Source organism: Bison bison, unplaced genomic scaffold (assembly GCF_000754665.1).
Source record: "Bison bison bison isolate TAMUID 2011002044 unplaced genomic scaffold, Bison_UMD1.0 scf7180017864105, whole genome shotgun sequence".
Taxonomy (NCBI): domain Eukaryota; kingdom Metazoa; phylum Chordata; class Mammalia; order Artiodactyla; family Bovidae; genus Bison; species Bison bison.
Genome location: NW_011494677.1, coordinates 10,804,543 through 10,827,492, shown reverse-complemented (window position 1 = coordinate 10,827,492; position 22,950 = coordinate 10,804,543). Strand labels below are relative to the sequence as shown.

At 39.1% G+C, this 22,950-nt stretch overlaps 1 protein-coding gene across 7 annotated transcripts in view; it reads left to right on the top strand.

The window, feature by feature from the left end:
* The window catches only part of DLC1 (DLC1 Rho GTPase activating protein), a 445,122-nt gene that overhangs the window by 137,099 nt on the left and 285,073 nt on the right, over window positions 1-22,950 (top strand). Inside the window, exon 6 of one of the 7 annotated variants that reach the window (XM_010838838.1) lies at window positions 7,896-8,370. The exons of the other annotated variants lie outside the window; for them this stretch is intronic. Coding sequence (XP_010837140.1) covers window positions 7,896-7,958 — 63 coding nt within the window. The 3' untranslated portion in view covers window positions 7,959-8,370. Of the gene's footprint in view, window positions 1-7,895; window positions 8,371-22,950 lie in introns of those variants that run through there. 7 annotated transcript variants of the gene reach the window in all.

The window sequence follows — 22,950 nt, the reverse complement described above, 5'->3', positions numbered from 1 at the left end:
ACCTATGATGTGCCATGTGTTATGCTAGATGAAACAGACTTAGAGAGCAATGAAAATATATTCTCTGTCTTTAACTATCGCACAGTCTAGCAAAAGAGGAAGGCATGTAAGCAGTGAAATGCAATGACATGCTACATGTTAGTGCTTGTATTTATTGGAAATGGGAAGAACCAATGACATACTATCCAGTGCTATTTTATGGTTCATTGAAAAAATAGGGTCCAGTATGCATGCCACTGGGCAGACTGCAGTGACATGGGTCTCTCCTTTCCACAATGAACAGAGAAAGTTGAAATCCAGAATTCAAATAGAAGCCAAACAATCTGATTTTACCACATTCTTATTAAGGAAAAAGATCAACACCTCTTGAGAGTTTTAGCTTGAAGATTTGGGAAACGTTGGAGCATTGGCTTTCTGAACACTGGAAACAGGTGTGGGGCTGATATATGAGAAAGAAATAGAAAAGGAGGTGAATTCCTTTTTTATGGTATTTATGCTTACATCAGTTTTTAAAGCACCTTTTAATGACCTTTAGAGTGTTCTTTTTACTATAACATTTATTCTGTGTTCATCTTTTACTTTAGAATAATCACTGTTGGTATCTGCTATTTCTCCCTTGAAATGTAAATTTTTTAGTGTGTGGTCACCTTATAATTTGTAAAAATTGCTGCCACTCTGTATACAGTTCCTTAGTCTTTCTTCAGTACTCCTGTGTTTATAGATGTGGCCATTATGTTTCTATTGAGATGTGTACGTGTTTTTATGGTAACCATCTTCAGTAAGCTTTTAGAATAAGAAACATAAAGCCATCGGTTTTCCTAGGACTTTAGTCAAATTCTCCAGCTGGCCATGAGAGATACCCAGAGTGGGAGAGAAACACTCTACTGTCGAAGGCAACTGACTTTTAGGAAATTCCTTAAAGAAAAAGAACAATTAAAAAAGTACCTTGAAAAACAAGCTTTTGTGTTAGCAGAAGGGCCACTTTAATGTGCACATGTGTTTATTTTTTGCTGGTTTTGTTGTTGCTATTATTTTGAGTATTCCTTTTTAGTAAAGTTAGATAAGAAGTCTTTTGCAGTGGATCAGTTTTATGTTTTCAGTTATCCCTAGGTTAAAATATTAGAATGAAGAATTTTACCTATTTTATGAGGTATTAAATACATACTTCCCCTCAATTTGGAGCTTAGGGAATAATGACAGACTGGCTACTTTGTGAAAAATGGAAAGAACTGTAGAATCCTACAGAGTAGTTGTTTTCACTGTGAACTAAAATTTCAACTTTAATATTAAGTAGAAACATTAAATTCAAAGAACACCTACTTCAAATATCCACGTAAAATTAACTAAATTTCTGTTCTGTGTACTTCTCTCATATTTTTACAGAATGCTTACTTTCATTTCAGAATGATTTAATGTTACATTTGATTTGCTGCTATGAATCTATTTATAATGGTGACTAACTACCACAAATATTTGGCTTTCCTTTTGTGTGTAAGGTCTCTGGATTTCTAAGTGCCAATGTTTCAATAAGATTTCTACTTTTATATTTATTATTATAAGGGGACCAATGAGTAATCTTCAGATTTTTCATAAATACCATGTATATATCAAGCTGAAAACTGAGCATTCAAGTAGATTTCTGAGATGTATTTGACACACAAAAAGTAAAAAGCTAGAAGGTAAGATATCTACTACCAAAAAACACATTATTAAAAACAAGGTCTGGTGCTTTATTTCAAAAATCTCATCCATCTCTCTTTTTTGTTTTTACCAGGTGTAAATGTTTATTTCAGTCCCTACTTTACACACAATGCACAACAAGTAACTAAAAAGTACATGACTCACAAATAGGTATAAAATGCTATTTACAGTAAAAAGAGGGAACACCCAACTGAAACAGGCACTGAGGTGGTCCCAGATGCAACAATTATCAGAGAAAAGAATCTCATCCATTTCTTACTTAACTTCTTTGTTTTGATCCTCTGAGGCAGTCTTGTAATGCCTCTCACACTAGACACTTAGGCAAACAACCCGTGTGTAGTCATACCATCTTCATATAGTGCTTTCATCCACTGCAGAACAGTGTTCTGACATCCTGTGACCAGGATAATCGGTTGCTTGAGTTGTTCCTGCATGAAATAGTATAGAGTTTTTATATGAAAGATTTTAAAGCTGGGCACCAAAACCCCAGAGATATTGTTGTGGTGGTTGTTTTACTTAAAGCTACTAATCAGTATAGGTGGTCATTAAATCACTGTTAATGACGATTAACCTATCTTTCAATTCATTAATTCTTTAGTCAGCTTTGTCTAACCTGCTGTTTAATCCACACTGAGCTCTTTTTTTTCAGTACTAAAATTTCTGTTCGATTCTTCCTTTTTTTAACATTGAGACAGTGTACCAAACAATTCACCATGCGCTTCTTGGGCATGTGTATACCTTCTTTAGAGAAATGTCTATGCAAGCCTTTTGCCTTTTTAAAGACTAGGTTTTTTCTCTATTACTGAATTGTAAAAGTTTTTTATATATTCTGAATATATGAAGAAAGAGGCCAAGCCTGAGATAAGAAAAAGCACAGATTTTATTTGTAAAATAAGTACTGCTGGAACAAGGAGGGTGTTCTGCGCTATACAGTAATATTAGCTTCATAGAAAAACAACCCCCGTCATTGCTATGTGATAGAATTCCAACAACCACAGAACTGAGAACCTCAATCATCTGGGGCATTTGGGAACCCCAGCTAGACAGCTTTGAGTGTATCTTCAACTATCAAAAGGAATGTTGGAGGATATTGGCATTCATATTAGAGTGTATTGAACACTGGAATCACAAAATAACCTTCCTTTGAAGACATCAAAAACAGCAGGAATTATTAACCTTCATTACTATAATTGCCGCAGGGTGAAAATAGACAGATATATCTTTTTCCAGCTCAGTGTGGCAACAATAGCTCTACTTCCACAGACCAAATACATCCCTAATCTTTTCATCATTACTACCAAAGTAGCCCGCAATGCAGGAGACCTGCCCGCAATGCGGGAGACCTGGGTTCCACCCCTGGGTTGGGAAGATCCCCTGGAGAAGGGAAAGGCTACCCACTCATTCTGGTCTGGAGAATTCCATGGGCTTTATATAGTCCATGGGGTCACAAAGAGTCGGACACAACTGAGTGACTTTCACCAAAGTAGCAATGAGATAGATAAGGGTGGAGACACAGCTCATGGAGGGGGTGGAAGCTGAGGGTAGATAGAATGCCACCCAGCCAGGAACTGCCAACTCCTCCCAAGAATGGTTCAGAGTAAGTCCTACCTAAATGCTACTGGAGGGTGACCGAAATAAAGCTTCAAGAGCATGTCCTGACTGCAAGTTCATGGTCATTTCTAGGTGACTTTGAAAAAGAAGGAATTCCAGTGCCACAGTCAACCTGATATTTTAGCTGCTTTCACCAACAGTTTCAAAGTCTGTGTGATCATTGTAACCTATCCTTGAAGAAAAACAAAAAACTCTCAATATGTCTCTGAAACACAACTGTGAGGCACTTATGTAAATCTATTTTTCTCCTCTCTGGCATAATAGAAGCAAACAGTAATCTGGGAGTCTTACATTCACTTGTCAATAGCACTGTCCTCCCGAAAAAGCATAAGTGTTTTGAAGTGGAGGTAAAAAGAAGGGTGATGACTTTGTATATGAATTTTGACTTGATGTTATTTTTAATGAATGCTATTAACATTTAAGTCATTTAAAAACAAGATCTTATTTTTTCCTTTTTTCATCCAATATGATACGGTCTAATCTGCTATTGTGGTCATTTGTCCTAATTATATAGCATATTAAGGAAATTAAAACTTATTCAAGAAAGAAAAGAAAAACCATCAGAGATTCCCCATAAAGCTTCCAATGTAAACCGCACTTATACAAATTGTAATCACACCTCTCATACATATAATTATTAAGCTAAAGGCATTATGCACGTGACATATTATTAATATATGGTAGGCAGTAAAACTGAAGAACAGCCTGTAGATTCAGGAGTTCAAATCACATCCTTTTCAAGGATCATTTAAGACGCGATTCATATGCAAAATTTTAGGTCTCTATTTTGTTTTCCCAAGATATTATTCTGTATTTTTGCTTAAGTGATTATCAGATTTTTTAACAAAGCTAGTAGTTTTGTCTAATGCTGTCCATTATTTAAAACAAAGGGATGAAACATTAACTTTTTTTTGCAAACAGGAACTGCAAATACTCCTTTTTACTGATTTCTTAGAGGGAAAATACATAAAATTACTAGAATTTAAATATTGTTTCATAATGTCATTTATGGTAAATAAGGAAAATAGCATAGTAAAAGAAAAAATAACCACACAGAATTTGTAAAGAGAGTTTAGTCCAATTCTTCTAAAACATCAAAACATTTGAATTAGTAAACTTTACCACTTTGTGAAGAAAAATGTAATGGTCTTAGAAAAATGCCTTTGATTGTAATGCTTTTGAATGTGACAATTTAATTTTGACCTAGCTAAGCAATAACATTAAAGTATGTGGATTTTTTAAGTATTTTTCTTTGTTCACTAAGATCCTCATTGTTTATGAGAGAGAAAAATAAGGCAAATTTTATAGCGTTTTTAAGGAAAAATGAGCCACAAGAGAGCTGAGGAAAACATTTTTCTAAAAAGGAAATCATTCTGTGATTATTACAATGAGATATTTCTTAACACAGAGGATTCCATTCACATTTCTGGATTTTGAAATTATAAATAAATATTAATTCATTAAGCTTGGCTCTGAAAAATAGAAACATTTTTCATAACCATTTACTTTTCTGCTTAAAATTATTCACAGTTCTCTCATTTCTTGTGCTTGAAGTTACTGACATCTGTTTCCATTCCAAATGCACATTAATTCCTGATAGTATTGTTTGGGATGGGCTATTTGATCTCCACAATAACCTCCTCACGTAAGATTTTTCACTTTGACTCTAGGAGTTTCATTGTGCCAAGAATAAGTGTAACTTGCATCCAGATACACTAATCCTTCATACTAAAGTCTGAGCACACAGTAGTTATGTTTTTTTTTTTAATTGGAAAATGTGTTTTTCTGTCTTGTTCATATTTCATTTATAATAACCTGGTTAATTAGACATCTGGAGCAGAATTCCTACAACTAGAAGAAAGATGGGGAAAATGAAACATATAAATGAGGACAAGAAATGGTAAAAAAAAAAAAAAAATTCTGCAACCTAGGATTTGGTCATATGAATAGTACTTTTGTATGTTATCATCATTACAATAAGAAAAATTTAGTTTTTCCATGTGCTGATGTTACTTCTCGAATCCAGCTCATATTTTCATCCAAGAGAAATAACAACTTCCAGTTATTTCTGGGCAATGTAAAATGGCAAGCCAACAGCATGCCACATCACAGCAACCAAGAATATAATTCATAGCACTGAGCAGTAATAATAACCCGTAAGCCTTTTTCACAGCGCTTTCTTCATTTCAAACTGAGTTGTCCCCAAGTTCTAATTACATATTCAGTGTTTCCATTCTTTTTGTAATTCCATACTTTGATTTTTGATTGATAATTAATGCTGCCCCTGATGTTTGATGGCCTCCTCAATGCTCACTTCAACAGAGTCAGTTGAAATGGTTAACTGGATTTTCCATGTGACTATTCAGTAGCTTTTACACTAAATTTACACAGAGGGTTTTCTTGACTATAGTTTTGAGCTATCTACCACAAACCAGATTTCTAAATGAAAAAGTAAAAACAGCCACAGAGCATTTTGCGTATTCTGAATATCACCCATCTAAACAGTTGGAATCATGTAACAAAAATATGAAAATAAAGGAGTTGTTCATTCTTCATGGGGTCCTAAGACACAATCACTTGAAAGCTACCAGTGTTCTTGATACTCTGGTTAGTTAATGAGCATTTTGTATGTTACTTTCTTATTTTTGAATGCAATGAATAGTTCATATTCTGTACTTTATTGCTGCCACTCTTACTTTTTAGTGACTCTATTCTTCCCACTGTGACGACTTGGTGTAAGGGAGGCAACTTCTGGATTATTAAACACCTTCGAAAGAAAATCAGTGGACACTCATGAAAACGGGGCTTCCCAAGTGGCACTAATGGTAAAGAACCCGCCTGCCAGTGCAGGAGATGTAAGAGACAGGGTTCGATCCCTAAGTTGGGAAGACCCCCTGGAGGAGGGCATGGCAACCCACTCCAGTATTCTTGCCTGGAGAATCCCATGGACAGAGGAGCCTAGTGGGCAACAGTCCATGGGGTCACACAGAGTCGGACAGGATTGAAGTGATTCAGCGGCAGCAGCAGCTCATGAAAACAACTCCAGTTACTTCCTTTTTACCGTAGATTGCTTTGTCCATTTTATTTTGCTGTGGTCTGTTGACTCGTTTTGAAGGCACTACCTTTATATAAACACTATGATACCAAATGGGCATTACCAAACTAGTCATACTGTGAAATGCAGAGAATCATACAAACAAGGAAATAATAATAATAAATCAGTGCTATTCAGACGGCGCTCTGGGCACCCCTGAAACTGCCTTCCTCCATCTGTCTCAGCCAGACTTACTTTCATCCCTCTTATATATAAGCCTTCCAAAATGTTGGAGAATTTTTTTTGGGGTCCAGATAGCCTCTGATATCTGTCTACTTTATATCCAAGAGCATCCTGGTAAAGCTGAACTTTAACCCAGAACTTCTCTGCTGCTCGGGCAACACTTTCAGTCACAAAGTTTCATCATCACTGAGTCCTGAGCTCTGGGTGCCAATCAAAAACAAAAAGGCGGGAGAGAGCAGGCCCTGGATCAGAGCAACTCACCTTAGCCTGGGTCTGGAATTCTGCTGGTTCAGATCATTAAATTCTCTATTTCAGACACTGAACTGTAGGTAGATAGTTTTACTTTTTAAAAAACTGTCTATTGGGGAGTTAAGTCAGAATTTTAAATAACTGTTATGAGATAAAAACATTTAGAACTCAGAACTAGTAGAATTTCTATGTAAATGTGTTTCCTAAGCAAATTTAAATTTTACGTTTTGAATTTTGTGAATATATCAAAATTGTGCAATCATTTCCCTACTGATAGCACATTTGTAGTTTTTTTCTGTATTAAATACAATATTATATAACACTATAAAGAATAGTTCTACATATATTTTTGTCTGCATTCTAATATTTTCTTATGTAGTTACATAGACTAAAAAAGGGCTCACATATTTATTAAAGAGTAATTTTCTATTTCTCCTAATATTGAACTTTTAAAATATTTATTAGATATTTGAACATCTTAATCAGAATGTAAAAAAATTTACTAGCCATGTGTAATATATCTAAATGATGTATTCATGTCTTATGAAATTATTCTACATTTTGTTAAACAAAAGCCTTTCTAATTTATAATGTAGCTGAACTTGAATTCTATTAATGTTGTAAACATTAACGTTACAAATCTTAATTCTTTTTTTCCCCCCAAAAACCCCATAAGAACTCACTATGGACTTGTGCTATGTGATGGGATAGAATAGGCTGGGTTAGGCTCCTGGGGACCTCATGTTGTACTTGACACATCGCCCTCTCCATGTCTGAAGGGTCCCATTGAGGTTCCTCTAACCAGCCTTGAAATGAGAACAGGCTCCCTACTAACCTTTCCTTGTAGGGAAAAATGTGGAAGAGGACTCACAGAACCCAAATCCCTCTCCAAAATCACTTTTCCCCAAATGTTCTGATTCTTCATCCTATTAGATCCTTTGGGGATTAGGGAAGATTGAGAGTTCTCTAATGCATTCTCCTCCAAATCTTTTTATAAGATCTACATTTTTTTTCCCCTGTATCACAACTCACTTTGATATTGAATCTTTCACCTTAGGGTTTAAGTCAGAACTTCAGTTTTAACATCCTATCACACAGATCTGTGTCTGATGAGCTGTGATGATGGCTGCCAGGGCAGCACGTTTCTTCTCTACTGCTGTCTGAAAGGTAAGAACACCGAGCAAGATATAACCACAGATTCAAGGTTATGGTGGTACCTTTTTGTTGTTCTCTGAAACTGTATTCAGATAAGACTAAAGACCGGTAGGCACACACCCAAATGGGGTGAATACCGCTTTTCAGTTCCTTGATTGGCCCAGCTAAAGGCAGAACTCATAGCCCCTAAAGGAGGGTAAAATATTTAAAAAATAGGTTTTCCTTAAAAACATCAAGTCAGAAAACATACTGATCAGATGGCACATTAAAATACTCCAACATGGTTTGTCTGTTGACAGACAGTTGAGCTGTTGTTGTTGTTTGTTGTTCAGTCACTAAATTGTATCCAACTCTTTACAACCCCATGGACTGCAGCACACCGGGCCTCCTTGTCCTTCACTATCTCCCGGAGTTTGCTCAAACAGATGTCCGTTGAGTCAGTGATACCAGTTGAGCTGTAGATTAACAAATTTGAATACAATTTTAAAAATGAATGATGCCAAAGGTTTAAAATAAATAACTGTATTCTTGCAGAGAGGTAAAATGTAAGTGTTTAGCTGTTTGCCTAGACTTTTACTTTTTTCTACTTTGGGGGTCTACATAGCATAATTTTTTTTGTCTGTTGGAGGGCTTGATTTCTTTTTCAGCTCCAACAAGTACTGAAGAAACATCCTTCTGCATGAGTCCATTTCTTGGGAATTGTTATGGCGACGAGGTCTAATGCAGTGACAAGGGATGAACCCTGCCTGGCAGAGCTACTGGACATATAGTTTGTGGCTGAACTCTAGAAGCGCAAGTAGCTTCTTGGCATAAAGAAGGATGGGTTTCAGCAATAAGTACACTTACTGGGTCTCAAATGGTCAGATCAAGCATGGATGGAGGGAATTAGGTCAGTCTAACTTAGTGGAGGGACTTACCTGGTAGCTCAGCTGGTAAAGAATCTGCCTGCAGTGCAGGAGACCTCAGCTCGATTCCTGGAGGGGGAAGATTCCTTGGAGAAGGGATAGGCTGCCTACTCCAGTATTCTTGGGCTTCCCTGGTGCCTCAGGTGGGTAAGAATCTGCCTGCAATGCAGGAGACCTGGGTTCAATCCATGCATTGGAAAGATCCCCTTGCGGAGGGCATGGCAACTCACTCCAGTATTCTTGCCTGGAGAATCCCGTGGACAGAGCAGCCTGGCAGGCTACAGTCCATGGGGTCACAAAGAGTCGGACACAACTGAGTGACTAAGCATAGCACAGCACAACTTAATGGAGTAAATGGATATATTCTGACTTACAAACTGCCTGGGTGGCCGGAATTGACCCCAAGGATACCTGCTTATATTCAGACTCACGCTGAAGGACTATTTTTCTTAAGTGTTTGAAGCAATAGGATACTAAATGTAATTTTTTTCTTACCAAATACCTGAAAACTTTAATTAATAATATTACTGTCAAGCCAGAAATTAATTTTATGGCAAAAACTATATGATTCCATTTAAAAGCAAAAGACATAAAATTTAAATCATTTCTATTTTTTATTAGTTACCATCGTATATTTATTATTTTCCACAATTATCCTAGTGTATTTCTGAGTTACACAGAATAAACAACATTACTCATTAACTGGTTTGAAGAATACTGTCATTGCGGATGATCCATAATTCTATTTGCTGTACAAATTGGAAGAGACATTAAAAGGACATGGAGTATATGCTCCCCTGTGTATCTTTTCAGTTCAGTTCAGTTCAAGCTGTTAGTTAAGTTAAGCACATAGGAAAATTCTGTTACTCTTTCAGGCTGATGTAGGACTTTTTCTTTTTTAAAGATTTGTAAATAAAATTATATATAGATATATAAAGAGATATATAATTCTCTATGGAAGAATATTTTCATGTTTTTTAAATTATGTTTCTATATAATGCATTTTGTAGTACACAAGAACTTTCCTCCACTCCAAACAGATATTTTAGAGAAAATTCTAATGCAGTTAATATCTTTCTGGGACATAAATTTGAGTACCATATATATTATTTTAGAATATTATTTTTACTCCAAGAGAAAATGAATACACTACTGACTTAAAATTCGATCTAGATATAATTATTGGATCTTTGAAAGGACTTTCTTCTTTAATGAGAAAATAGTACAGGTAGGCTCTTATTCGGAGAAGGCAATGGCACCCCACTTCAGTACTCTTGCCTGGAAAATTCCATGGACGGAGGAGCCTGGTAGGCTTCAGTCCATGGGGTCGCTAGAGTCGGACATGACTGAGCGACTTCACTTTCACTTTTCACTTTCACGCACTGGAGAAGGAAATGGCAACCCACTCCAGTGTTCTTGCCTGGAGAATCCCAGGGACAGGGGAGCCCGGTGGGCTGCCATCTATGGGGTCGCACAGAGTCGGACACGACTGAAGCGACTTAGCAGCAGCAGCAGCAGGCTCTTATGAGTACTCAAGTTACTATTCTTGGGATTCGGAGATATTATACCTTGAAACAAATAAATTATACAAAAAGTTAACACATTGAAATAGCCATCCTTAAACCCTTGAACAGCATGATGATTGCTATATCTTGCCTTTTGTTTTCCTGTTTGCTTTCTTGTTTTCTTTTTTCCTTTCAGAATGCTGCCATCTTCTGGTCAAATTTTGTATCACTTCATACACAAAATAGGAGACCCACACTATGAGGCAATTTAGTTATGTAAATTCACCTTTTATCATTAGGAGTCACTTATTTAAGATTTGTACTTCCAACGCTCTAAAACCAGAGAACTTTAAGTGACTTTTCAGGAACTTTAAGAATTCACCGAGGATATTTGAGGACTTGCAGTGCTATCCAGAAGTGTATGTTGCACAATAAATGCCGAAAGTACAGATGAGACCAAGTATCTTGAAGGAATATTTGTTGTATTTCTGTAAGGATCTATGGCTTAACTGAGCAATTTTGATATATATTTTGTATTTCCTTTCTACAAATTTTTAGTGGTTCCCTTGATAATTATTTTATAGTGTTTTATAAACACCATTAATAAATGTCCTCTTCACAACAGAGAATTCTTGTGACAGACATGCCTTCTTGTCATAGAATTGTTCGTATTTTTAACTTCTTTTAGAATGATTCCTTAAGTGATATGTAATATAAAGGGCTAGATTTGATACATGTATGATTACTTCCTACTTCTACTAGTTTTTATTCCTTCTCATTGCTTCCTTGAACAAAAAGTGGAGTTCTTACATGTACCAATATCTCTATCATAGGCACTGAAAATGAAAAGCATGCAATTTAGTGGGTTCTTTTGAGCCAAGCCCTAAAAATCTTCACTGTACCACACTAGATAACCAACTTATCCACCAAAAACATCTTCATCTACCAAGACCAAAAGCTGAAAAGTCATAGTGCAAGAGTTTAGAACAACTGAAAGACTCATTAGCTACTTTTTTTTTTGTCACGGATGGTTTCTACCAGATTTTCACTTTTTTCTCCCATGTTATTTATAATCTTCTGACACATATAATCCACCCTGAATAGCCATGAAATCAGCCACAGCAGTCAATATTTAACAGGTGGAGAATCTTGACACAGTGAGACCCATTGACTTGAGTCACATGACAAGAAGTAGGATTAAATATTGGCTGAAAAGACCAGTCTTGTCTTACTTCTCGTCACATGGAAGACTTCAGCAGGTAAAAGCAGGCAGTTACTTTGTCAGAGCTTTGGAATGATATCATGAGATAGAATTCTCAAGGAAGATGAAGTGTCCTGACAACTCTAGATTTCCACCCTCCCCGTGCTAGTTATATGAATCCATGAAACAAAGCATGCCTCCTGTCTCCCACACACTTACCTGCCTTATTTCTTAACATTTCTAACTCTGTTATCCCCAAATCACACTTTCTATTCTAATGATTTTGTCTTTCTCATGTTCAAAAATTGCCTGATGAGTAGGGTGGTCATGGTCAGGGAGAAGGGGAAGGAAAGGGTTCTGGGCTTCAGACGAGGGTGTGACTGGGAGGGTCCCCAAGCTCTCTCAGTGCCAGGTCCCAGGGAAGGTTGCCTGTAAGGAAGACCTAGAGGCAGTAGGAATACTGGTTATTGTTTAGTCACCCAGTCATGTCCGACTCTTGCAACCCTATTTTGCAACCCTTGCCTGGGATTTCTCGGGCAACAATACTCGGTCATGCATGTTAAGTCACTTCAGTCCTGTCTAATTCTGTGCAACCCTATGGACTGCAGCCCGCCATGCACCTCTGTCCATAGGACTCCCCAAGCAAGAATACTGGAGTGGGTTGCCATTTTCTCTCTCCAGGGAATCTTCCCAACCTAGGGATCAAACACACATCTCTTGCCCATGTCTCTGGCATTGCAGGCAGGTCTTTACCCCTGAGCCATGGGGAAAGTCACATCCTTACTAATGCTCCCAGCTGGGACAGCACCTCATTGTCCTCTGCCTTATTAAAAGGAAACAGGGAAGTGATCGCATGCATTATTGAATGGAGTTTACAGGGTGGTGTAAAAATCCTCTTCATATTCTCTGTAAGAGAAGATAGGAGCCACTGCACAGACAGCATAAGAATGAATGGGATTAGTTAGTTCCTCACAGCGAAACCATCTCTTCACCCAGAAGACACACGAAGACTACATGGGAACATCTTTCTTCTTTTTGATAATTTTTCTTAGAGCAGTAGCTAGAATACAATTTAAATCTTTCCAGTGTTTGTGCTCTCAAAAGTAATTAGGAGAAATTAGAAGAGAATCCACAAGCCACTCTAATAAGAATCGTAGATATCAATAATTCCTGATATTTTTAAGTTAACAATATGTATATAATACACAGTATTGTTGCAGGAACGGGGAACCTTTCCAGGGCCGAAACTGGGCTCTTGTCTAACACTCGGAAATGAATTGTCTGAGGAGACACATGTGCTGACAAAGCAAGAGATTTTATTGGGAAAGTGCGCCTGGGTGGAGAGCAGTAGGGTCAGGGAACCCAGGAGAACAGTTCTGCCACATGGCTTGCAGTCTCGGGTTTTATGGTGATGGGATTAGTTTCCGGATTGTCTTCAGCCAATCATTCTGACTCAGAGTCCTTCCTGGGGGTGCACACCTTGTTCAGCCAAGATGGATGCCAGAGAGAAGGATTCTGGGAGGTGGTTGGACATGTGGTGTCTCCTTTTGACCTTTCCCAAACTCTTCTGGTTGGTGGAGGCTTATTAGTTCTGTGTTCCTTACCAGGACCTCCTGTTTTAAAACAACGCATGCAAATGGTTACTATGGCGCCTGGCCAGGGTGGGCGGTTTCAGTCAGTGTGTTTCCTCTAACAGTATTATAATGATAATATGTAATAACATATGAAAATGAAAGTGTCAGTTATTCAGTCATGTCTGACTCTTTGTGACCCCATGGACTATATAGCCAGCTGGGCTCCTCTGTCCATGGAATTCTCCAGGCCAGATTAGTGGAGTGGGTAGCCATGCCTTCCTCCAGGGGATCTTCCCGACCCAGAGATCAAACCTAGGTCTCCTGCATTGCAGGCAGATTCTTTACTGTCTGATTCACTGGAAGAGTGGTATATAATAATATATAAGATATTATATATGTCCTATATAGTATATAAGATATATAATATATAAGATATTATATATATATATATATATAGTCTCACAAGTTTAATACATGACTCATAGTTACATGTATTTTATGCTTTTTGAATTAGAGTGGTAGCCAAGCTTTGAAATACATGAACAATTTAAAAAATTCTCATCACATGCAAAAAAATAATCACTGTTGAAATTTCCCATTTAGATAGTAAATTTAAAGAATTTAGGTTTGAGTCAGCTTGCCCTTTGGCCTCTTGGGACAGAGGTTAAGTTGAAGCTTGGATGTGAAGTGCTCACTGTGGGGGATCTAAATCCGTAACAATACATGGCCATTAACGTAGTATTTCTATTCCGTTGAGACCTAGTTCAAGAGGCAAAATTTTAAATATTAAAAAGTAGAGATAGTTCTTTCATTTATGACATTTCCACACAAACCTTTTAAGCAGATAATGACTTGTTATAGTTTGCTATATAACTTGTCCTTTTATGAGTTTTTAAAAATTCTTTTAGAAAATTATTAGATTTAGGTTAAATTTTGATAAAGCACTCTGAACCAAGAAATTATGGTAAATATTTTCATGAAACAGAGCAATATAGCTTTATACAATATTCTGTAATGATAATTTATACTCATAATAATTATAGTAAATTATAAAAATACTTTATATATGAATGTATGCATTTTATTTTTTATTATTTATAATAAGCTAGTTTTAAAATATATTAATTTTAATTAAATCATTCAACTAGTCCTTTTTAAAGGCTATTCATGAAGATTCAGTGATTACGGAAATAAGTCCCTTGGCAGAGTACTCAGTGCGCAGTGTGCTCTCTAGCCGTGATTGCTATTATACTTCAGTTTATATAATAGATGCACTCTTTAAAAGGAGTACATAAAGTTACTTTGGTGAATCAATTAGTATTTAAATAGCAGGTATGTTTGCATTTTGCTTTAATTCTATGGCAGATTGTTCTTTGAACTGAAGCAAATTCTGGTATTTTCCATGCTAGGGTGAATTAGGGAGACACATGTGTGTAATTTAGAAAAGGACCAAGACAATTGAGTTAACTAAGCAGATCAACAGCCCATAAAGGACATGCTTGTCCTACACGCCCTAGCCTTAGATGAGGAGCGATTATTAGAGTCAAGTTCCCAGGAAGATCGGGATATTCCACCACAGGGAAAAGTGAAAGAGGAAGGAGCCCTTTCATCAGCAGGGAAACCCAACAGCGCACTTTTGTCTTCAGAATGACACTAATGAATGTGGTCATTATCTGGGAAGCTGAGGATGACGGAAAAAGATGAATAATTCAGTCACCCCTGTCTGCATACATCTTAATAGCTGTCCTTTGAGTTTCAGTCACAGCCATCTTTGCTGGTTTCTCCAGCTGCTTCTTTGTTGCTGTTTTCTGAGCCAGGACTTGGTAGATGCTGGGTCATGGTGTGGGTGGCATCCCCACCATCCTTCCTCATTGGGAATACTCTGAAGTACATATATTATAAATTAGAAATACATATATCTCCATAAAATGTGTTATCTGGCTTCTTAATGACCTAATACATAGGCTTCTTTCTGTACGAGCGAAAATCTGTGCTAAACAGAATATTAAGAGGAATTCTGTGTCTTTTGAAATGAAGCATCCGTGTACCCTTGTCAGTTTTTCCATGTCTATCAATGGCATATTCCTTTGTACTCAAGGAGATGAGAAATCACCTCTGTGCTACGTGCTGTGCTTAGTCGCCCAGTCGTGTCCAACTCTGTGATCCTTTGCACTGTGGCCTTGCCAAACTCCTCTGTCCATGAGATTTTTCAGGCAAGAGGACTGGAGTGGGTTTCCATTTCCTCCTCCAGGAGGAAATACTTTTACCTTTGATCAGAATATGATGGAGAGTACACAAAACATATTTTGTTTATTAATTGTAATAATTCAGATGCCATCAAGTAATCATCTTTTTTATCATGAGGAACACAAACACTTAGAAAGGCTTTCTGCACTGTGTTGGTGCCTCTGAAGAAATGATGTTCTGGTCACATTACCAGAGAAGAATTTGTTTGAATATTTTCTTGAAAGGCTAGTGAACTGGTTACCAACCTTAGAATAATACGGCTGTTTGTGTACAAAATGGTTGTAAACAGGCTACCCATGGAAACAATGACATATTGGCTGCAGTTCTCTCTATAAATGTTTAATCTTTATTAGCAATTACCAAGAAAAACAAGATTTTGAACCTTTGTTTTGGAATTTTCTGGGACTTTTAAAATAATCCCTGATAAAGGTCAATTCCCTTCAGCCCCATTTTCTTCAGACATTTAGTATACTATTTCCCATTATCAAAAACACACATGCACACATTTTAGAAAGAAGCAATAAGTGGAGTGTAAATAGAAAAGGAGCTATAGCTGTTTCCCAATAAACACAATCTCAAACCGCAGGTCAGATGAATCATCTCTCAATCTATTTTAATGCATCTGTTACCTGCGTCCATCACTCCTGTTGAGTGTTTACAAGAGGATTTGGCCCTTCAGAATGAAGTGTTACAGAACCAAAACTTTTAGTTGATATTTTTTACAGTGTATTTGCTCAGTAGTGAAGATGCTTTTATATGCCAAATTTACCTTTTGGCTATTTATAGTTTATTTCCTTACTCATCAATAATTTATTGAGTGCCTACTATGTGCCAAGCACGTGCTAGATACTCAAGATAAAACAGACTTCCTCAGGGAGCTCACAGCTAAACAGGGAGACACACTAATAAACAATCAATTCTAACTTACAGGCAGGACACCTACACTAGTTTTGAGGGAATCAGGGAAAGATTATATGATGTGTGTGTTCTAAAGTATTTCTTAAGTATTTAAAGACAGATGGAGCTACCTTAGTGGAGGTGTCAGAAACCAAGAATTTTCCAGGCAAAATGGTCACATCTGGGGACTGGCAGGTGATTTGGTCTGGCCTAAGTGCAGGCTCTGAGCTCAAGTTCAGTTCAGTTGCTCAGTTGTGTCTGACTCTGTGATGCCAGGCTTTCCTGTCCATCACCAACTCCCGGAGCTTGCTCAAACTCATGTCCATTGAGTCAGCTGATGCCATCCATCTCATCCTCTGTTGTCCCCTTCTCTGCCTTCAATCTTTCCCAGCATCAGGGTCTTTTCCAATGAGTCAGTTCACATCAGGTGGCCAGAGTATTAGAGTTTCAGCTTCAGCATCAGTCCTTCCAATTAATATTCAGGTCTTATTGCCTTTAGAATTGACTGATTGGATCTCCTTGCAGTCCAAGGGACTCTCAAGAGTCTTATTCAGCACTGCAATTCAAAAGCATCAATTCTTCGGTGCTCAGATTTCTTTATTGTCCAACTCTCACATCCATACATGACTACTGGCAAAACCATAGCTTTGACTAGATGGACCTTTGTCAGCAAAGTAACATCTCTACTTTTTAATATGCTGCCTAGGTTGGTCATAGCTTTTCTTCAAGATATGTTAAAAAAATTATAATTCATGCAGTCATGTATTGAATGTAGGGAGTAAAGAGGAGGGAGGAAGCAAGGCCACTTAATGACTGAATACAAAAGAACATCATTTTGAGAAGGAGGACACAGTTAACACTTTTAAATGTCTAAGAAAAACCAAAGAAATAAAGAGTAAAAATTGACTATTTGATTGAACAACAAAAGAAGAAGCAGGTCTTTGTTGACTTAGGTGAAAAAAATCATCTTTTTTCCCCCAGAGTCAATGATACCAAATTTACTAGACTATGAAAGGAGATATATCTACAGATTGAATGGAAAGAATGAACCTATTAGAAGCTCAAGCAGATTCAACAAATCTATGCACAGCAGGGTGAGATGGGGAGAAACTGGAGACATGGTGTTTAGGGACCACAGACTGCCAATATGAAGGTGAGCCCAGCCATCATACACAGTGCTCCTTTAATGTTGTTGGAGAGGGGTTGAGCGGAAGGAGCATTGCTAACATCAGTACCGCCTCTCTGCTCAGAAAAAAAAAAAAACACCTTCTGTTTATTCTAGAAACTGTGAACCTTTCACACCCAACCCTCACCTGTCCTGCAAGGTCTGTTTAGCCTGAAAGCTCAGAGTATATGTGTTTGTACCAGACTACCTAGATTCACCTCCCCGGAAGCAACTCAGTACATGCCTAAGAATGCCTAATGTGGAAGGTGCCCCCACTGATAAAACATTAATGTTTTGTAAGATTCTTTTTTACATGTTGGGAAGAATTACCTTGTATTTTCAGTTGAGTAAGGTCCCTTTATATCAAGCTCAGGTCCTTCGTGATTTTCCTGGAGCAAATAACTTGACCTTATTATTAGTTCTGTTGCATGAAATGTAAAGGCAACGCTTCAATCAGCCAGAGATGCCCTGACCTTGAAGGAGAAGGGGCCAGGGCTCCGTGGAAAAAGAGTCAGGGAGACTGGAAAGGGAAGGAAGAAAAAGGCCTCGTGAACTTGGGTCTGGTGTCATGGAAAATGTATTTCCCGAGGAGACAGATGACGTGCCACTTAAGGACCTTTATCACTGTGGGCCATTTATCTGTCGGCTCTGAAGTAGGGATCAAAACTTTATCTGTTTGAAAATTCGCTATCACTAATTCCAACAAAACAGCTCTGATTTTCTTTTCCACACTGAGTTAGACATTATTGGGGAAAAAAGTTTCAGCCATTTGGAACACAGTGGTCACTTGAGGTCAGGGTCAAAGCTTCAGCCCTTGATTGAACTGATGAGGTTACACACAGAAAACTGTCCTAGCACCACATTCAGACCCCACAAAACAATTGATAATCAGAGCTAGAAGACAGAGTATGCTTATTTTTGTAAAATCTCGCAGTTGAAAATTTCCCCAAGGCTCCTTTCCTAATAATATCATATCACCCTCATTTGCCAATTTAACTCAAAGATCTCTCAAAACTTAATTCTATCCTGCGTGCTTTGCACTGGTGCTGGCGCATAGGAGAAGCATTAAATTCACCCTCAATTAGTTCAGTTTGATGAAAGAAAATACACAGAAGAGAAGAATAAACCACAAAATGTTTCCCTTCTACAAACAGTATTAACTAAAGATTATGGACAATTGATTTTAGGATTTCAAAGGGTACAGGAGAGAGTCAGTGTGTTGGCCTGTGTAAAAACAACCTCTTCTTCTCAAAAGCAAGCACTCTTTAGTTTTGTTTTGTACTATAATAAAGAAACAGTTCATGAGAAGTTCTTTAACAGGTGGAGGCTGCTTTTCCCTTTCCTTCCATCATGTCCCCTAACAAGGACTGAGTGATGAGAGCTTACATGTGAGCAGCTCCCAATAACAAGATGCTGCGTGCATTATAGGATCACCGCCAGCAACTCTATATCATGTGTCCCAGCAGGTAAAGGTCTGGACTGGATGGACTGAGTAAGGAGCATTCCACATCCTGAGTCATACGCACTGCAGGTTGCTGTTCTTCATGTAAAAGCTGATCAGATCTAACCTTACTGGAGACAGGACTGCAGGTGGTTACAGATGTGAAGAGGACAGAGGCACAGCAGGCAGGAAGCTGAAGTTGAAAGTGAAGCCTGTGACAGTTGCTCAGGAGTGTCCAACTCTTTGTGACCCCATGGACTGATTCTCCAAGCAAGAATACTAGAGTGCCATTCCGTCCTCCAGGGGATCTTCCCAAGCCAGGGATCAAACCCAGGTCTCCTGCATTGCAGGCAGATTCTTTACCGTCTGAGCCACCAGGAAAGCCCTCTAAAGTTGAAACCCAACACTTAAAAGAGAGTGAGGGCTGGGCTTCCTTGGTGGTCCATTGGTGAAAATTTTGCCTGCTAATGCAGGAGACATAGGTTCAATTCCTGATCCAAGAGGATCCCACAAATCGAGGAGCAGCTAAGCCCATGCACCACAACTATTGAGTCTGTGCTCTTAGAGCCGGGGAGCCGCAACTACTGAAGCCCGCATGTGCTCCGCAGCAAGAGAAGCCACTGAAATGAGAAGCCCGTGCACCACAACCAGAGTAGACCCAGCTCTCCACCACCAGAGAAAAGCCCACACAGCCACAAAAACCCAACACAACCAAAAATAATTAAATATATAATTTAAAAAAAAAGTGAGGGCTTTTAAACAGACAGTGAGAGAACAAGACAGAAACACACTCAAAGGGAAAACACATGAAATTGTATCCCGCCCCATCCTGGTTTGCAGCATTATAAAAGTACTGTAACAGAGCCCCAGCGGGGACAGAGAAAGGAAAGGGAAAGAGACAAAGGTCGCCTTTGGGAGACTGAGCAGCAGGAATGGGGGCCAGAGGGAAAGTATTCCCCGTGCATGGGGGAGGGGAAGGAAGGAAGTGATGCAGGGCAGAGAAGAATGCCAGAGCCCCAGTGATTACACAGAGACCTGTGCAGACCAAGTGAACAGACCGAGACTGAAGGGAAGGCTCCTGGAACAAAGAGCAGTCAGATGGATGACCTCCTATCAGAGGTGAATCAGAGACACTGGTCTGGAAGAAATGAGGCCTATGCATCTGATGTCCCCCAAGCCCAAGAATGGGTATAGAGCATGGACTGCAGCCTGAGAGAATGCTTGAATGAGCACACATAGAGATAAAACCTAGTCATGAACTGAAATTCACATCCTCTGAAACTGAGCATATTTCTGATTTTTTTTTTGTATTCCTTTCTCTACCTGTCTGGGCTCTGGGCTTAGGAGGAAGAACATAGAAATATAAGTCACAGCATCTAGATTTTTCCAATAGTCATGTATGGATGTAAGAGTTGGACCGTAAAGAAAGCAGAGCATTGAAGAATTGATGCTTTCAAAGCATGGTGTTGGAAAAGACTCCTGAGAGTCCCTTGAACTGCAAGGAGATCCAACCAGTCAATCCTAAAGCAAATCAATCCTTAATATTCATTGGAAGTACTGATACTGAAGCTGAAGCTCCAATACTTTGGTAAACTGATATGAAGAGTCGACTCATTGGAAAAGATCCTGATGCTGGGAAGGACTGAAGTAAGAGGAGAAGAGAGAGATGGTTGGATGGCATCATTGACTCAATGGACATGAGTTTGAGCAAACTCTGGGAGATAATAAAGGACAGGGAAGCCTGGCGTGCTGCTGTCCATGGGTTACAGAGAGTTGAACATGACTGAGTGACTGAACAACAACTTCAGTTAATTATTTGGAGGGTGTCATCTCTCTGGGCCTCAGTTTGTTCATCCTCAGAGTGAGCATGTTAGCACTCACACACCTCCCAACAGCCCACAAAGAACCTTGCTGAAGCTATAGGCTCCTTGAGGCCAGGGCCACATCTGTCTTGGTCTCTATCACGTAGACCATACTTGGAACAGTGCCAGTAGCATAGTAGATGTTCAGTGAATATATGTTAAATGAATTAAATTCGTCATCACCGGAATCCATGAAGCAGCGAAAAGCAGAGCTCTCCTGGCTGTGGCAACAGGGCATCTCCCACTCCAGCTGCCCTCTGCACCCTGGAGTCCTGGGGTGGGGGTGGGGGAATCACCAGGACTTCAGGGAACCTCGTGTGAACACCGTTGGGCTGGATGTAGAACTTCTCTGCTACAAATTGTAACTCTATGGTCCTCACACAGCACACACTGAAGTATAGAAATTAATCTGGCCTGTCCCACATTCACCTGACCAGGGGATCACTCTTCCCACTTCACCCTCTACTTCAAAGACTTGGTCTTTAAACCTTCTTTCTGGTACCGTTTCCCCCTGCCTCCCATCCCAGAAGATGAAAGCATTTTTCCAGACAGGCCTGCTGTGAGTGACTTCATGGAAATGAATATCTTGTGTCCCTAATGTGCCTCTCACACGAGGAACTCCTTGTATTTATTTATTTTTAAGAATAGGGCTGGGAGGTTGACGTTTCCATTAGCAGTTGAGTGATATTTTTTTAAATAAAAACCCTCCTCCTCAGTGAGACATGCCTCACATTCCCGTCTCCCCACTTCAGGCAGTTATGCCCTACTAAATATGCAGTGGAAATGACACATGTCTGGAAACCCAGCACCAACACCGTCTCGAGGCTGCTTGCTCTGAGGTATACAATGAAGGTGTTGTAGGAGGTTAATTGAGGAAGGCAGACGCCCAGATTCTCAAAATCGACATCTGTGGCACCTTCTGCATTTGAATCCCATGTACTCCAAGGTGCTTTGTATTTGAGGGCTGATCACATCTATAGCAGGATGAAGGCACAGAATCATTCGCCTTCCAGAGGATCCTGGAAATACCGTGGTGTCTTCAGGTGAACTGAGACCAGTAAGTCCTCCTACAAGGGAGGAGGATGCTGCTGCTGCTAAGTCGCTTCAGTCGTGTCTGACTCTGTGTGACCCCATAGACGGCAGCCCACCAGGCTCCCCCGTCCCTGGGATTCTCCAGGCAAGAACACGTGGAGTGGGGTTGCCATTTCCTTCTCCAGTGCGTGAAAGTGAAAAGTGAAAGTGAAGTCGCTCAGTCGTGTACCGACTCTAGCGACCCCGTGACTGCAGCCCACCAGGCTCCTCCGTCCATGGGATTTTCCAGGCAAAAAGTACTGGAGTGGGGTGCCGTGTGCTGCAATTCATGGGGTTGCAAAGAGTCGGACATGACTGAGCTACTGAACTGAACTGAACTGATAAGTTTATAGGATAAAGGAGATGAAAGGACTTAATTTTTATTTTTATCCTGAACAGATTTCCTCTTTAAAACCTGTAGTCTACATTGTAACACTGAGGCCCAGAAAATCAAGTAACTCATCTTTAAACACAGTGTTTTTAATGCTATTCATAAAATGATCTGTTGTATCACAAAGGGAATACCTGACCACCTTACTTGCCTCCTGAGAAACTTGTATGCAGGTCAAGGAGCAACAGTTAGAAGTGGACATGGAACAACAGACTTGTTCCAAACTAGGAAAGGAGTACGTCAAGGCAATATATGGTCACCCTGTTTATTTAACTTATATGCAGAGTACATGTGAAATGCCAGGCTGGATAAAGCATAGGTTGGAAACAAGGTTGCTGGGAGAAATATCAATAATTTCCAATTTGCAGATGACACCACCCTTATGGCAGAAAGAGAACTAACAAGCCTCTTGATGAAAGTGAAAGAGGAGAGAGAAAAGTTGGCTTAAAACTCAACATTCAGAAAACTAAGATCATGGCATCTGGTCCCATCACTTCATGACAAATAGATGGGGAAACCACGGAAACAGTGAACAAACTTTATTTTCTTGGGCTCCAAAATCACTGCAGATGGTGATTGCAGCCATGAAATTGAAAGACCCTTGCTCCTTAGAAGAAAAGCTATGACCAACCTAGAGAGCATATTAAAAAGCAGAGACATGACTTTGCCAGCAAAGGTCTGTCTAGTCAAAGCTATGG